Source organism: Ipomoea nil, unplaced genomic scaffold (genome assembly GCF_001879475.1).
Source record: "Ipomoea nil cultivar Tokyo-kokei standard unplaced genomic scaffold, Asagao_1.1 scaffold2845, whole genome shotgun sequence".
Taxonomy (NCBI): Eukaryota; Viridiplantae; Streptophyta; class Magnoliopsida; order Solanales; family Convolvulaceae; genus Ipomoea; species Ipomoea nil.
Genome location: NW_017619273.1, coordinates 4535513 through 4553094, shown reverse-complemented (window position 1 = coordinate 4553094; position 17582 = coordinate 4535513). Strand labels below are relative to the sequence as shown.

The 17582-nt window shown below is 46.3% G+C and overlaps 1 protein-coding gene across 2 annotated transcripts; it reads left to right on the top strand.

The window, feature by feature from the left end:
- Positions 1–12654: 12654 nt before the first annotated feature.
- On the top strand, positions 12655–16466 carry LOC109159675 (elongation factor P). Of its 2 annotated transcripts, XM_019307753.1 has the most exons (11): positions 12655–12995; positions 13386–13416; positions 13522–13535; positions 13653–13703; positions 13799–13868; positions 14229–14301; positions 14436–14503; positions 15376–15499; positions 15601–15640; positions 16019–16086; positions 16200–16466. In XM_019307753.1, exons 1-11 carry the CDS (start codon positions 12750–12752, stop codon positions 16204–16206), a joined length of 792 nt encoding a protein of 263 aa, XP_019163298.1. In that variant the 5' UTR covers positions 12655–12749; the 3' UTR covers positions 16207–16466. The 2 variants fall into 2 exon arrangements, with proteins under 2 accessions (XP_019163298.1, XP_019163300.1); XM_019307755.1 differs by lacking the exon at positions 16200–16466 and having other exon boundaries at positions 16019–16090.
- Positions 16467–17582: the final 1116 nt, after the last annotated feature.

The following is a 17582-nucleotide window of genomic DNA, read 5'->3' as shown; positions in this document are numbered from 1 at the left end:
GGTTTGTTATTAAATGTTCTATATTCTGTGTTATGGTGTTTACATAGTCCATATCCAAAGTCTAATATACAACAAAATAGCAATCCAAAGTTCAAACGGTATTCGGTTCGGTTCGGTTTTAACCGAAAAAATTCGGTTCGGTCCGAGTTTTTACCGAACCGTTCGGTACACAAGAATCTATTATCGTTCGGTTGTTCGGTATATTACCTTATCTAACTAGTTTGGTATGGTTCGGTTCGAGAAAATTGAACCGAATTGCCCACCCTTAAAGTTAATTACCAAAATGGTCATTTGACTATAGCAAATTACCAATTTGGTCCCAAGTTAACGGTTGACTAACGGTCAAACAAACAGAGGACCAAATTGGTTAAGATTTTTAAAGTTGAGGGACTTAATTGGTTAAAAAAATAGTCAAGGACCAAATTAGTAATTTTGCTATAGTCAATGACCATTTTGGTAATTAACTCGACACATAATATGTAGTTAGTATATTATATGTATGAAGTCAAAATACTATATGTCTGTAATTAACATATTATGTGTTTGTAATAAACCAATTATATGTCTTCAGTTTATTTACATATGCATAATTTATTAACTGAAAACAAATAATATGTTAACTTCAAGCACATATATTTTTTTACCAGGGTCCATAATCTGGTCCGTGGTATAACAATTGCACTCTAGTCATATTTAATCCAACATTATATTGCAACTTACAAAGATTGTATGAGCATGTCTTAGTGTTGAAATTATGATCTGGTTGGTCATTTTGGGAAAAGAATAAAACAATAAATGGGGACATAAAGTGGTTGAAAGTTGGAACTTACCTATAGTGGGTGAGGTATAAATATTTATAAATTTATGATGTATAAATTGTCAAGTGGGAATATAGGATTATCTATTTGAATTCCTTTTATTTGCATTACCTGAATTTGTTATTATGGTTCATATAACATGGCACATCTATCTTTCTGGTTAAACTGTGTGTTCTTAAGAAATCATATCATGCATGTATGTGACTATAGTCTGAGATCCTTAGTTCAAAGTGGCTGCATGCACTTTAACAACTAAATATGCAAATTAAACCTTATAAATTTTATAAAATCAATGAAAAACCCATATTTTAAATCTAAACTGTAAATGCTAGACCCTATGTAGTAAAAAGTGAACTACTAAACCAAATAAAATCAAAAACTCAGTCATAAACTCTAAAATCGAAATCTTGCTTGGGTGTAAACCTGTGAACTCTTATGCACCGTTGAAATGTGAGATTGGACGACCGAGATCTGAAGAGTAGTGCAATAATATATAAGTCCTTACGAGAAAATTAAAAACCAATTTCAACTTTACATCTAGAAAATTCAAACACACCAGAACAGATTTTTTTAAAAAATACGATGATATTTTCATAATTATCATCAATTTTACTATGCAAACTTGAACACTAAAATTTGCACATCTCTAAATTTGCACATTAGTATTAAGATACTGCAATTTAGGATAGAATGTGTAGAAATGATCCATGTGGATGACATGTAAGCTATGATCGGTTGGGAAGAATTGGACTTAATTGGAGTATTTAACCGATTCAGGAGAGTTAATCGGAACATTTTTTACTTAGGTCTTATTTAGTTTATAGGTTAATTTTGACTTATTTGACCATTATTAATTGTTTGATTTGGTTTAAAAATCAATATAAGGCACTGTTTGGTAAAAAAAATTAGCCTATAGACCAATTTTAACTTATTTGACCACTATTAATTATTTGATTTAGTTAAAATATCAATAGAAATGTTTGGTTAATTAGCTTTTTGCAACTCCAAAAGGCTGAAATTCAAAAAGCTACTCCAAGTAACTTTTTCAATTAACTTTTTGAGAAAAGAAATTATACCACAGCTATCAGCTAACAGCTAATTTACCAAACACTTTTCTACAATCATTTAATGTTATCAACTATTTATACCCTTTAATTAACACAATCAGCTAACAGCAAACAGCTATGATACTGCTAATTATATGTAAGCAATATAAAATAACACGAGACCAATTAAAGCAAGTAAAATCTTTATTGATCACGGTAAAGGCCCTAAGTACAATCTACTTGGTTGCTCTGAGTACCGACTGAGTGCGGTCGGGATTCTCTAACAACAACCTATCGATCGTCCAAAAGTCCTCTACACTGTAGCTACTGTGGGCATTTATAGCCGCTGTGCCGGGGACAAGATTCCGGCTGCTCGGCATGTCTTCCACGTAGCCACCACGTGTCATCTTCCCGGGTGCCCTGTCTGTCGCCATGAAGAGCCGCCACGCGTCCTTTCGCGTCCTTGTGCCAGCTCTTTCGTCGAAGGGCTACCGCTTCGGTGGTCGACACCAGCGTTCGAGCAACTTCCGGCCGTTCCCGACCGGGATCTCTATGAAAAAAGCCCGACCTGCTACCTGCAAGGATCAAAAAAAGAAAGACAAAGGCAAGTCGGTCGTGGCGAAGCTTATGTCGGTCGGGATATTCCCTACCAAAAGCCCCCCAGCCCGGGCCTTTTTGATCAGTCGGGAAAAAACGGGACGGGATGAAGAAGCCCAACCGTCAGGCATTAGACCGACCGGCCAGCTGTCATTCCCCTCCTCGCCACGTGTCGGCCACTGCGACTGCAACCGTCGCCTCGGATTCAGCGCCAGTCGTGTCACGCAAGTGGATTCATTTTCCCGCCTAAATGCTCTCCTATAAATAGGCCTTTGAGGCCCACATTTGAACTTTCCTCACTCTTGCGCATCCATCGGTACCCTCGGAGAGTCCCGAGCAGAGCACCTTAGCAAGGCAGTCGAGCAAGCAAACTTCGAACTTCAAGCTTCAATCTCCCTCCACTCGGTAAGCTCTTAATCCTTCTTCTTTACTTTAGGCTTTCAACTATAGGTAGAACGCTAGGTCAACTAACTGTCCCGGACGTCTCAAGTCCTTTACTAACCCCGACCGACCGTTAGGTAGATCGAAATGACGGACTCTGACAGTCAAAACGCCTCGATCGCGGATTATGATGAGGAGGTCGAGCATATCAGCGACGAGGAAGTGGACATTATGTCCTGCACTCCCGAAGCCAGCCCCCGAGCGACGCCAGCCCCTGAGCGAGCCGTCGAGCATAACAACGCATCAAGCTCCTCCGGGACGTCGAGCTCTAGCTCCAGCGGATCGGGGAGCTCCAGCGAAGAAGAGGAAGAGAGAACCACGTCAAGCGGGCGGGGTTCTCCGACCGAGGGCGTTAGGGAAACGCCTACCCGGGTGGTTGGGGACTACCCGGAAGCTGCTCCTCGAGGGGGTGATCGGGAAAATACCCCCGAGCAGACCGAAGAAGACCCGGCCGGGCCGGCCACACCAGCCGTCGAGCTCGAATTCTTGAACAGCGAGAGTGTCGAGCAAGAAATGAGCCTGCTGACCAAAGGCGAAGCGGCTCGGATTGCTGAAGTACTCCAGGGTCGGGTAGAATTCGACACGAGCCGGCAGCTGGGGAACGTAATTGACAGGCATCGGGGCAAGTGGATCGGGATGCATTACGACTCCCTAATGGCCCCGATTGCCATTCCCTTCCCGGCCCTCTTGACGGCCTTTCTAGCGTACTATCGGGTCGTTCCGGCTCAAATCTGCCCGAACGCCCACCGGATCCTCGCCTGCTTTCCGCAGATATGTACTCGGCACGAGGCCGAGTGCACGATGGAGTTGTTCAACTTCATCTACCAGATCAAGGTTCTCCCGGGCCGCTACGGGGGCGGGTTCCTGATGCTGCAATCCCGAGCAGATATGTGCGCCATCAAAGGCCTGCCCGGGAACAACAAGGGGTGGAAGAACAGAATTTTCTCCATCAAATACGACCCCTGGATCCTCCCGGTCGATCACACTTGGAGCAGTCACTTCAGAAAGCAAGTGGTGCCGGCCGTGACTCAGGCGCTCAAGGAGACGGTCACTCGGATCTCGAGTGAAATACACGAGTATTCCATCTTCCGGACATCCGAGAGTCTCGCAGCTGCCAAGCTCCCGCCCCCCACGTACGAGCTAAGGGAGAAGTATCTGCCCGTGCCGATGGGCGTGACGCTCGCCAAGCCGTCGAAACGAAAGAAGAAAGGTTTAGCTCGAGCTGATTCTCCCGACCTAGCTTAACATCTCGATCAAACTGACCGTTTCCCTTTTTGCAGCTATGGCCGAATTCGGTGATGAAGACACCGCCCTTCCCCCGCCCGCCAAGATCTCCCTCGGCGGGAAGAAGAAGACAAAGACCAAGGCGGCCGGAGAAAAGGAGATTCCCTCTGCCCGACCCCTGAGCGCCTCGACCGTGACGACGGGCGAGGGCTTCATCGTCGAGCAGCCTGACGTCTTGGTCACCCGGGTAGAGGTCGCCCGGGGCAAGGAGAAGGTCGCCGACCAGGGCGCGACCGAGGTGGGCAGCCTGAAGCGCCGCCGTGAGCAGCGCAGCCCGAGCCCTTCGGTCGGGCGAGAAAGGGACCCTGCGTCCATGCTGGCCCGGATCGGCAACGCCGCGCCAGTCAAGGAGGATCTGGGGAAGATGACCCCGACCCAAGTGGCCGAGCGGATCGGCCACGATCTGGCCGAGGTAAACTTTTCTCAACTAACAGCTTTCTTGCTCAAGTGCTTTCGATCGGGCTAATCCCGAACGTCTTTTGTTTTGCAGATTTCCCGGGCCGCCCAGCTCCTACAAGGTCGAGCCATGCTGGCCGAGGAAGCTGATCACCACAAGAAGACGGCCGCCCGTCGCTTGAAGGAGATCAAGGACCTCCAAGCCGAGCTGGAGAAGACCCAAAAGGCCCTGAAGAAGGGCGACGAGGAGCGGGTTCTTGCCGAGAAGGTCGCCAGCCGGGCGATCGGAGAAGCCAAGGAGCTGAAGGCTCAGCTCGAGAATCCGAGCGAGCTGGCGCGGGCAGCCTTCAAAGACAAGGACTTGGGCTCGGCCTTCCTCACAGCAGCCCGGGGAACAGAGATCGGGGAAGAGCTGATCGTCTCGTTCGGTCGCTGGGGCTTTACGGCCGGGAAACGGAAGATGCTTGAACGAGTCCGTTCCCGGTTGGAGCAGGCTCTGGATGGGGAAGATCTTCAGCTGGTCCTCTCGGCATTGCCCCCAGACCTAGCCGATCCCGGTCCCTCTCCCTTCGCCCCAAAAGCCAAGGCATCTGAGCCCGGGGCACCAACGGCGGTCACCTCGAGCGGGAAGGGGGTGGCTGTTGGAGCTCAGGAGACGAAAAAATAGGCTAGGCTGTCTCCTCTTCTTTTTGTAAGGAACATTGATCGGGAGCCCGGTCCCGATTTGTACCGGGCACCTTTTGCCAATTAACAATTTAATTTTTTGTCCACTTGTATCGCTCGTTCTCTGTTTCCTTTTATTTTTAATCTGCACACACCGACCATAATTGCTCGACCGCCTGGCCTCTAGACCCGGTCTTGCTGTACTCGATCCACTTCAACGCCCGACCTTACGGCCTTATGGCCTGGTCGTGCGATCGATATTTCGACGTCAAAACTGGCCAACCGATCGGGTTTGCCCGATCTCCGGGCCTTTGTCGAAAAAATTCTTGAAAATGAGCAAGCCTCTACGGTCGGAATATAACCGAGCAACGGGCCGGCAAATACTTCCTTATCCCAGCCCCCACACTATTGTGCGCTCGAGGCACGAGTGGGTGCGATAGTGGACAGAAGTTAGACGGATCGGGGAATAATGCTGAGAGCTCCTGGCTTCCCCGATCAGCGGCGTGACTTGAGTGTCCGCCTATGTGGAGCGCGTTTTGACCGGTCGATAGACTTCGCCTGATTGATTGAATGTTGAATTGATCTGCATGTAACGAGGGTGAAAGAAAATAACCGATCGGGCCGCCGCATACAAACGGTCGAGCAATCATCGATCGTATATACATTAAACTTTCCCGCTCGCAGGCGGTTGAATTAATTTTACAACCATAAATTTACATAGAAATGACGACCGGGACTAACTCGCAGGTCAAGCCCCCACTTCGTCTTAGAAAATACAAAAAATAGGCTAATGCCTAAAAAGAACGAGGTGCTCGGAATTCCAAGTCCCCTCGATTAGCCGACCAGCTGTTGTCTCTAATCGGTATGTACCCGGCCGTATGACAGCGTTGATGATGTACGGCCCTTCCCAGTTCTGAGCTAGCTTTCCACCCTCTAAAGGCTGACTGGCCTCCCTTCGTCGTAGAACGTAATCTCCGACTTGAAAATAACGAGGGTTGACCCGAACGTCTTTCGAACTCTTGACACGTTTTTGGTACTCGGCCATACGCCGAGCGGCTAGCTCTCGTTTTTCCTCGACCCCATCAAGGTCCACGGCCATCGCGTGTTCGTTCTCTTCCGCATTATAGGTTCTCTCTCGATCGGTCGGAATCCAGGCCTCGATCGGAAGTCGGGCCTCAGCTCCGTAAACCAGGGCGAAAGGGGTCTCCAAAGTAGCTTCCCTCGGGGTCGTCCGATAAGTCCATAAGACATATGGCAACTCATCGGCCCAACTACGACCGGCCGAGTGTAACTTCTTTTTCAGACCTTCCAATATCGTCCGGTTAGCATTCTCCACTAGTCCATTTCCCTGTGGGTAAGCGACCGACGACCAGACGTGAGTCGTCCCGATCGTGGCCAAGAAATTCTGGAAGTATTGGCTCACAAACTGGCGGCCGTTGTCGCTAATGAGATGCACGGGTGCGCCAAAACGGGAAATGACATTGCGCCAAAGGAAGCGAGCACACTGCTGAGATGTGATCGTGGCTAAGGGCTCGGCTTCTATCCACTTGGAGAAGTAATCTATGGCGACGATCACGAACTTTCTCCGACCGGAGAGCTGAGGGAAGGGGCCCAAGATGTCTACCCCCCACCTAGCGAAAGGAATTGCGGTCGTGACTGGCTGGTAGAACGTTGCCGGTCGTCCAGGCATCCGGGCGTACAGTTGGCACGTCTCACATTCCCGAGCTAACTTTTCACAGTCTAGCTGGAGGGACGGCCAATAGTACCCGATCAACATGATACGACGGGCCAGGGATCGACCTCCCTGATGTGAGGAGCAGATTCCCGAGTGCAGCTCCTTCATGACTAACTCGGCCTCGAACGCGGTCAAGCAACGCATAAGAGGGCCTCCATACGATCGCCGATAAAGACGACCATCCAAGACTTGGAACCTCGGGGCTCTCAGCTTGGCTTTTCAAGCACGCTGTGGGTCGTCTGGGAGTCGACCGTGCTCGAGGTATTCCTTCAGATCGGTGATCCAGCTGTCCTCCACCGGTTGGATTGGATTGACCGGCAGGCGATGGATACTGTGTTTGGGGATCACCAAGATCCGAGCTATCTTCGACATGTGTTCCGGGGCGTCTGGGGCCAGTTTGGATAAGATATCCGCATCGGCGTTATCCAACCGGGGTATGTGTCGGACGGTATACCCCCGGAACTGAGCGAGCTTTTCCATGGCAAGGTCTCGGTACAACTGCAAACGCTCACCATTGACTTCATAGTCCCCGAGAACTTGCCCGACCACGAGCGCAGAATCTGTTTGGGCTCGGATGTATTCAGCCCCCAAGTCCCGAGCGCATTGCAAGCCATTTACAAATGCTTCATACTCGGCTTCGTTGTTGGTCGGGTGGAACTGATACATGAGAACAAAATAGACTTTGAATCCTTCTGGGCTCGTGACTACTACTCCTCCCCCTGCTCCTTTTTTGCTACTTGACCCGTCAGTAGCCAACGACCACCACTCAGCCTCGGGATCCGCAACCTCAGGAGGCCGAGTATCCCGGGCGGTGCACTCAACCAAGAAGTCCGCAAGAGCTTGACCTTTAATAGCCGGTCTTGGTCGGTATTCGATCGCGTACTGGGTCAACATTAACGCCCATTTGACTAGGCGACCTGATGATGAAGCAGTTCGGAGGACTGGACCGATCGGCTGATCGGTCAACACGCGAATTGCTCGACCCTGGAAGTAGGGAGCCAACTTCTTCGCGGCAATGTACAAGGCGTAGACGACCTTCTCTAGCCGGGAGTACCGGAGCTCGGGACCATGTAGCGCGTGGCTTACATAGTACACCGGTCGCTGGACCCCTTCCGGATCGGTTCGGCACAATACTGCGCTTACTGCGCGATCGGACACGGCGAGGTACACGTCTAGCTCTTCCCCGAGCTCAGGCTTTGAGAGCACGATCGGTGACATGAGGTATTGCTTCAGCTCATCAAAAGCCGCTCGACATTCTTCGTCCCAGACGAATCCATTAACCTTCCGCAATACCTTGAAGAAAGGTAAAGCGCGCTCGGCTAGCTTGGAGAGGAACCGGCTGAGGGCTGCCAACTGACCGGTCAATTGCTGGACTTCCCGAACGGTGGAAGGTGGCTGCATGTCCAGAATCACTTTTACTTTGGCCGGGTTGGGCTCGATTCCTCTCTTGGTCATCATATAGCCGAGGAACTTGCCGGTCTGAACCGCGAATGTGCACTTGGTCGGGTTCAGCCGCAACTGGTACTTCCTCATGATCTGGAAGCACTCCCGAAGGTCCCGAGTGTGGTCGGATCGGTCCCGACTCTTGACCAGCATATCATCGATGTAAGCTTCCATCGTTCGGCCCAGCAGATCAGCAAAGAGCATGTTGACCATCCTCTGGTAGGTGGCTCCTGCGTTCCGCAGACCGAACGGCATCACTCGGTAACAATACAGCCCATCCGGGGTCACGAAGGCTGTCTTGCTCTCGTCTTCATGGTGCATCATGATCTGATGGTACCCCTTGAAGGCATCCATGAAGCTCATTAACTCGGCCCCGGCCGTCTCGTCGACCATCTGGTGAATGCTTGGTAGAGGATACGGGTCGAGCGGACAGGCTTTGTTGAGGTCCGTGAAGTCGATACACATCCTCCAGGCTGGGGGCTTCGGGACAAGAACGATATTTGCCACCCACTCGGGATAAATCACCGGACGGATGTGCTCGATTGCCGCCATCTTTTTGACTTCCTCCCTGACAAACTCACGGCGATCGGATGAAAGGTGTCGTGTTTTCTGCACGACCGGCTTTGCTGCGGGATCGACGGCTAACTTGTGACAGATGACCGACCGATCGATCCCGGGCATGTCTTCAGGGCCCCACGCAAAGATATCAGCGTATTCCCGAAGTACGGCCAAAACTTCCGCTCGGAGCTCGGGAGTGAGGGCTCGGCCAATCTTAATCTTCCTGTCAGGGCGGTCCTCGGACAGGGGAACTTCTTCTATCTCTTCGGAAGGCTCGGGCTGCTCCTTCCGTTCCTTAGCCTGCTCTTTGGCTATGGTGTTCACCCGGGAAGATGGACCGGAATCACGTCGATTAACCGCTCGGGTGTAACACTTCCGGGCGGATTGGACATCGCCACGGACCACGCCGACCCCGTTAGGGGTGGGGAATTTCATGCACAGGTGGGGCATAGAAATTATCCCACCGATCTTCATAATGGCGGGTCGGCCCAAGATAATGTTGTGGACGCAATGGAGGTTGACCACAACAAATTCCAGCTCCGTTTGGATCGACTTTGGAGGCGTGCCGATCTCGACCGGGAGCGTTATTTTTCCCTCGGGGTAGATAAGAGCCCTGGTAAATCCTGACAGTGGTACACCGACCGGAGTCAGCTCCTTCCTGTCGAGGCCAAGCTTCTCAAACACGTCCAAGTATAGGACGTTCACACTGCTGCCCGTGTCAACCATAACCCTTTGGACGTCCGTCCCCTTAACGTCGATCGTGACCACGAGCGCCTCCATGCCGTGGTCGCTGCTGCTAGGTTGGTCCTCAAGGGTGAAGGTTATGGGTTCCATCTTCTGTCTCTTCCCAGTTTCCCGAGAATCTACGATCGCGACTGGACAATTCGTCCTCGATCGAGATGCATCTTCCAGCCCGCCGAATATGACATGGATGGTGGGCTTGCCGGATGGGCGGCTACCGGATGGAGGGTCTAGGTCCCGTCGGTCATTGTGACGATCGTCCCTTCGATCGTCTCTTCGGTCCTGACCCGACCGATCAGAGCGGTGATGAGATCGCCTGTGATCCCTCCGATCGGTATTTCTCTTGCTGTCTTCTCTCTTTCCCACACACTTGTCCAATTTTCCCAAATTGAGCAAATCTTCCAATAATTGGCGCAAGTGGGTACACTCCTCAGTGTCATGCCCGGCGCATCGATGGTAAGCACAGTGCTTACTCTTGTCAGGGCCATCTCGATCGGGATGGGGGAGTTTGATGAGGTTGCAGGACTGGGCGTATTGCATGGCCTCCGCTGCGGATCGGTTCAAAGCCGTAAATTCTCCAGGCCTGGTGCGGGATCGGGGGTTGTCATCTCCCGACCTATGTTCCGCCCGGCTGGCCGGTTTACGGGACGAAGAGCCGACCTCCTGCGAACGCTTGACAGCATTCGCCTCACCTGCGTTGGCATAATCAGTGACCCTTCGGAGGGCCTCCTCATAGGTGGTCGGGGGGTGAAGGATAAAATCCTGGTACAGATGCCCCGCCCGGAGGGAGATGTGAAGCATGTGAGTGGCGGTCGCATCATCCATGGGCTCGACCTCCCCGACCGCTGCCTTCCACTTGATGAGGAAGTCGGTCAAGCTTTCCCCTTCGAGCTGCTTGGCCTTTTCGAGGTACATATAAGACTTCCTCACCACTTTAGAAGTAATGAACTTCCGTACAAACTTGATCGCCAGGGTCTCGAATTTGTCGATTGACCCCGGCTGCAGAGTTCGGAACCATTCTGCCGCCCGACCGGTGAGGGTTGAGTAGAAGGCCCTGCACATCACGGCGTCTGAAACGCCCTTCAGCATCATATTGCTGAAAAAATCATTCACGTGAGCCTCAGGATCTGTCTGACCGTCGTAACTCTTCTCTCCCGAGACCTTTAAGTCGAGCGGGTAAGGCTGAGCCATTACCGCTGCTGTGAAAGGCGTCTGGTGTAGGGTCGATCGGTCGGCCGGGGGTGCTGTAGGATACGCACTCCTGAGCTGCGCAACTTCAGCCTGGAGGTTGTAGAGCAATCCTCGGGTTTCGTTGAGCTCGGCGGCTTGAGCGGCTTGGGCTGTATCCCGAGCGCGTCGCCGTCGGTGAGATCTCGACCCGCTATACCCGGATGAAGCCTCGTGGCTAGCTTCCTGCATTTGTACGTCCTCTTGCCCGCGATTCGGGTCTTGGGGTCCCAAACGCTGGCGCATCTCTGGTCGGAGACGATCAAAAGCTACCGCTCGGGCAACTTCTTCAGGGTCCTCCGCTTGAACGGCCTGAGCTGGTGCCTCCATCGCATCAGCACCCCCGACCCCAACCGCGAATGAGCCGAGCGTCGAGCCCGGGATGTGGACTGACGCTGCGGCTCTACTTGTGCGGTCGGTTGTACTGGAGGGGCGGCGGCTGGAGCTGTATAGGCAGGCGTATATGGTGGATAACCAACCGGGGAAGTGTAGCACATCGGTTGTCCTGGCCAATACCCATATGGTGGAGGTGGGACCGGGTACGGATACTGGGCGGGATACATCATGGGCTGCTGCTGGTATGGCAGACCGGGTGTTGGGTATCCTGGTTGTATGTAATTCACCGGCTGCTGGGCGGCCGGGTATGTATTTGACGGATGCGGTGGTGAGAGGTTGAGGTTGAGGTCCATCGTCTGACCCTGCTGTTGGGTAGCATAGTGGTCGGAGGAGCTTGCCGCATCCGCCTGGTCGTCGGCAAAGTTGTTGTGTGCCCACGGATACATGTCGATATAGAGACCGGGTGCTCGTCAAGACGTTGGTTTCTCGTACGATTCCCCACGGACGGCGCCAAAATGATACTGCTAATTATATGTAAGCAATATAAAATAACACGAGACCAATTCAAGCAAGTAAAATCTTTATTGATCACGGTAAAGGCCCTAAGTACAATCTACTTGGTTGCTCTGAGTACCGACTGAGTGCGGTCGGGATTCTCTAACAACAACCTATCGATCGTCCAAAAGTCCTCTACACTGTAGCTACTGTGGGCATTTATAGCCGCTGTGCCGGGGACAAGATTCCGGCTGCTCGGCATGTCTTCCACGTAGCCACCACGTGTCATCTTCCCGGGTGCCCTGTCTGTCGCCATGAAGAGCCGCCACGCGTCCTTTCGCGTCCTTGTGCCAGCTCTTTCGTCGAAGGGCTACCGCTTCGGTGGTCGACACCAGCGTTCGGGCAACTTCCGGCCGTTCCCGACCGGGATCTCTATGAAAAAAGCCCGACCTGCTACCTGCAAGGATCAAAAAAAGAAAGACAAAGGCAAGTCGGTCGTGGCGGAGCTTATGTCGGTCGGGATATTCCCTACCAAGCTATCAGCTAACAGCCATTTTACCAAACAGGGCCTAAGTATTTGATTAATTAGCTTTTTGTACTAAAAAATGCTAAAATTAAAAAAACTACTTAAAATAACTTTTTCAATTAACTTTTTGAGAAAAGAAATTACACCAAACAATTATCAGCTAATAGCTAATTTACCAAACACCGTTCTATAATCAGCTAATGTTATCAACTAGTTATACCCTAATTAACCAAATCAACTAACAATCATTTCCCAAACATGGTTAGTCACTATTTAATTTACTTTGGGGGTCAATTTGATTTTTTTTTTTTTTTTTTTTTTTTTTAAATATGTATGCAAATGTACAAAAACTATACACCAGCCGACGCCGCCGAGATCTCTAGAAAGTTGAAACCCCGTTTCGCCGCTGCCTCTGTATGGTTTCATAGCCGTGTCGAGAAAAAATGCGACTTCTTACCACCCGACTCCGCCAAGCTCTCTACTCCTCCGCCGCCGCCGCCGCCGCTTCTTACCTTCCAACTTCATTCGCTCCTCGTGGTGGTATCTCCAGAGCTCTAACCACTTGTATTCATTCCTCGCCATCTGTTCACTCCCTTAATAATTCCGAATCTCTTCTTAAACCCTACCGCTTCCTCGCATTTCCGTGGTCCGCCACACAACTCCGCGGCGTTAAATTGCGCGGTGCTGATGTAAGTTCCACTTCCGGTGTTTAATAGATGTAGCTGTTTAGTGGTGGCTTTGGAAAGCACTGATTGTCATTTGATGATATTGCGATCAATTTATTGGTTTACAGTGCTTCGATGGTAAAGTTAAAGTTTCGACCTCTTTAAGTGGAGGTTCGGTATGTTAATCACTTAATCTAAATGAGTAATGAAGATATATCTTTGAATCCATGGAATTACTCCTATAAGATTCTGGAATTTAGATAGATATATCTTTTGGTGTTGTGATGTTTGGTGCAAAAGAGCAACAGAATGATGTTGAAACTCTATTGTATGCTTTTATGTTCTTTCATATTTGCTTAATTGAATGGGAAAAGATATTTCCAAGTTTAATGATTTTATGTTGCTTTGGTGTAGGTGAAGCCGGGGAATGTGATCGAGAGAAAAGGTTAGGTATTTTTTGAGAGACTAATATATTTTGGACACCAATTATGCACAAGACTAACATGTTGCTTAAATGTGGTTGCAAAATCAAACTTTTTTTGTACTTAAGGAAAGATTTATCAGGTACAAAGTTGCTTCAAAAGTGTTTTTTTTCCCTAATATAAAACTTTGTTGTTGTTTTATAAGCTTGAATCACAAACTTAAATTGCAAATTGCTTATGAAAATGGAAAATTCCATAGGTGGTGAAGACACAACATACTACGCAAGGAAGAGGAGGAGCTATTATACAGGTAATTTTGTGATCTTTATTTGCTTCAAAAAGCTCAGTTTCATTCTATAATTACTATAATATTAACCAACATTTTGTCTCCATGAGATATCCTAGGTAGAGCTCCGGGATGTTGATAGTGGAAACAAAGTGAATGAAAGATTTCGTACAGATGAGGCAGTTGAGAGTACGGCTTCTGGCATCTTGATCTTTGTCCTATTTTCCTACACTGGATAATTATTTTTAATACTCAACTACATTCAACTAAGTTCATTACCAATCTAATTGAGATCAACTACAGGAGTTCCATTTCTTCATGCCTTATTGATTTATGAAGTGACTATGCATATTTCAGAGGATATTCACATGCTTTTTTGATATACTTTTAAGATATTTGGCATCTTAAAATTTGGCTCATTCTATAAGGAGCTCGTAAGTGCTCTTGAGCATGTTAATAAAGGCAAACCCTAACTCACTTGCAGTGGCCTATTTCCCAAACATTTTTCTGACCATTCCATCTTGATATTAACAGTCTTTACATGTACAGGGGTATTTGCTGAAGAAAAACCTTTTACATACCTTTATACTGATGATGAAACTGGAAATATTGTTCTAATGGAGTGAGTATTCTTGGTTATTTAATGATTTTTACATGATTTTCTTTTTTGCTCATCTACTGTGATTAGGTCAGTCTGTCAGTGTACAATTGAATCGGTTTCTATATATCTAATTTTCATTTTATCATCTTGACTAGGCCTAATACATATGCACAGCTGGATGTACCAAAGCACATGTTCGGTGATTCTTATGTTTTCCTTCAAGGTATTGAAATTAGGTTAAAGATTGTTTATTTGGGGCACTATTCATTTTAAAATTCTTCCATATAACATTTTCTTACTTAAATCTGATGAGCAAAGATTCATCAAGAACATCTCATTATGTGATTTTGAGAAAGAAAGCAGCTTAGCAGAGAAAAGAGTCATATAAATATAAATTGCATATCTGTTATATAATAGAGTATTTTGTTTAGAATATACACTGCAAATCTCAGAGAACAAGTGGTCCTCAAGAAGTCTACCAACAGGTGAGAAACTGAGATCTAACTACCCAAAGCCTGCCAATTTCTATTAATGTAAAAAATCAGATACCCTCAAAAGATGTCTACTACTAGATTGCCCAGAGATGCCAAAAGAGAACTTTCTCATGGAGGAGGTCAATTGCTACAGTTTTTCACAATGATTCTATCATTATCTTTCAACCAAATTGAAGAAGTCACAGCAAAACTTGCCCACTAGCTGTCCGTGAAATCGAGTCTTAGTTTGTTTTTTTGTCTTTCCTTAAGTGAGTTTTGTTTAGGCAGGATAAATGGATTGTTGAATTTGAGATAGGACAAATTCTGCCCTCATTTTTTCATAGTTGGGGGACAGGTGACCAAAATGGAATTCCTTCTATAGTTGAGTGGCCAAGAGAGAAATTAATTATATGTTCCACAGTACTATGGAATTTCATTGTCTTGGAGATTGGTTGTGATTAATGTTTTTCTTGGTTTTCAGTAGCATCTATGATATTGTAGGTTGAGTTTCATGTACTGTAGTTATAATATAATCCCATCATTACATGATACAACCTGAGTTATTGTATATTGGTTATGGATGAAATTAATCCTCACATTTCCATAAACCTGTGGTAAACAGATGATATGAGAGTCTGTGTGCAGTTGTATGATGAAAAGCCGATGTCAGCATCAATTCCTACACGAGTAACATGTACTGTTGCCGAAACTCCAATTCAAGTGAAGGGTGCTTCAGTTACTCCACAGTATGTTACTACCTTGTTTCCCAAATGTAGGACTGCGTGCTCCATAACTGAAACTGATAAGAAAACTAACCCTTTCAAATTATTTCACTTTCTTCTCCCAGATACAAGAAGGCTGTTTTGGACAACGGTGTCACTGTCCAGGTGAGTTTAAGTAAAGAATATTTTCTTTCTGATTGACCTTAGTTTTAACGTTAGGCATGTGGAAACCACTCCAGACAACAATTTCTTTCATTGCTACTTGGCAGCTATTGAATATTTTCTTTTGGTCAAGCCATGAGGTGCCCTGAGCAGGCCCCAACTGTAGGAGGCACATTTAAGCCTGTATCACACTCAGACTAATCCCCATTCGCACCGGGCCGGCCCAATTAAGGGGCAAAGTGCTGGCCAGATTGGTTTTTCCATACGATAGGGGGTTTGAACTCCCGACCTCTCTTAAGGGATGAGAACAGCTATTGAATATTTACACATCAAGTTTTAAACTGTAGCCTTATTTCTACTTTGGCATATGTTCATTTCTAGGTACCTGGGCACATCTTACCCGGGGACAAGATAATTATCAATACTACTGACAACTCTTACATGAGCAAGTAAGTGCACATGTGCTCTCTATATTCTGCTTGCAAACTGTGATAAGATATGCTAAGAGTCAAACCACTTGCTTACTGAAACATAATAACACCTGTTGCTATTCATTATTCAGGGCTTAGAGATCAGAGTGGTTTAACATGATTCATTATCAATCAACTGCACTCTCATTGTTGGCAAACATTCTTTGTTGACATTGCAGCTCGATAGATGTAACAAGCATTCTAATAATTCAACTGCATTTTTAATAATGTTATCTTTAGTTTTACATGGTGAATTTTTGTTGGATGTTAAATAGTAAGATTAGAACAGTGGCTTGGAGAGTGTTTTAATTTTGTTTTTTTTTAATGGCAGATTTTTAGACATTGAGTTCTCTAGTGTTGATCTTGGACCTTAGAGAAAATAAGAAGTGTAGTATTGTAATCTTGAATTATATTGATTATGAGAATTAGTAGTGATTATATGCCAGTAATGTAGCATCAACACATCAACGTGGTTAAATTTTTAATGATTATACATGTTCACATTAAATAATGGAGACAGAGTGAAAATGGTCAAATAGATCTTCAAACTATGACCTTTTTGGTAACATAGTTAGCTTATCTAATTTTGGCTTATTTGACAACTATTAGCTGTTTGATTTGATTAAACAATCAATTTTAAGTGGTTGATTAATTATTTTTTGTAACAATTTATTATTCCAAAATTTTAAAATTCAAAAAGATGTTCAAAGTAGATTTTTTGACCTGCTCTTTGAGAAAGTTATTTTGCTGTAATCAGCTAACGATTAATTTATTAAACACTTTTCTACAATCAGTTAATTCTATTAATTACTCAAACTCACTAACCCACTCAGCTAACAATTAATTTATCAAACACTTTTTTACAATCAGTTAATTCTATTAATTAGTCAAACTCACTAACTCACTCAGCTAACAACTACGGAGTATTTACTAAACACCCCAATGACTTGTCCGCTGCCATGGTAACCAAAGATTTTTTTTTAAAATTTTTTTAAGACACTTTGATATGTTATTTTATTCTATTTTTATTGTTTTTACAGATTAGGTTACTGGTAAAGAAAAGTTTAATTACACAATTTTTGAGTGTGTAAATGATTTTTTTTTTTTTTAAATTCAAGAGCCCAATTGTTGTTTCACCAATAAATAAAGGGCTTATTTTTCCAATAAACTCATGCATAATATTCAATTTAATTTAGAAATTGATTAATTATTCAATTTCTATTTTTTTTTTTTAAACTTACCACACACTAAAATACAACTCTTAAAATTATTCCTTGAATGAACGAAATAGAAATTCTATTTTATAAGTGCCAAGGATTTATTAAGTAACCAGACTACTATACATCCGGAGGGAAAGTACAAGAATTACTTTGGTTAATGATTTTCTTTGGAATTTTTAAAGAAATAAATCACCAAAAAAAAAATAAAATCGAAATCCCTGCCCTAAAATATCTAGAATCAGTCAAGATAATAAC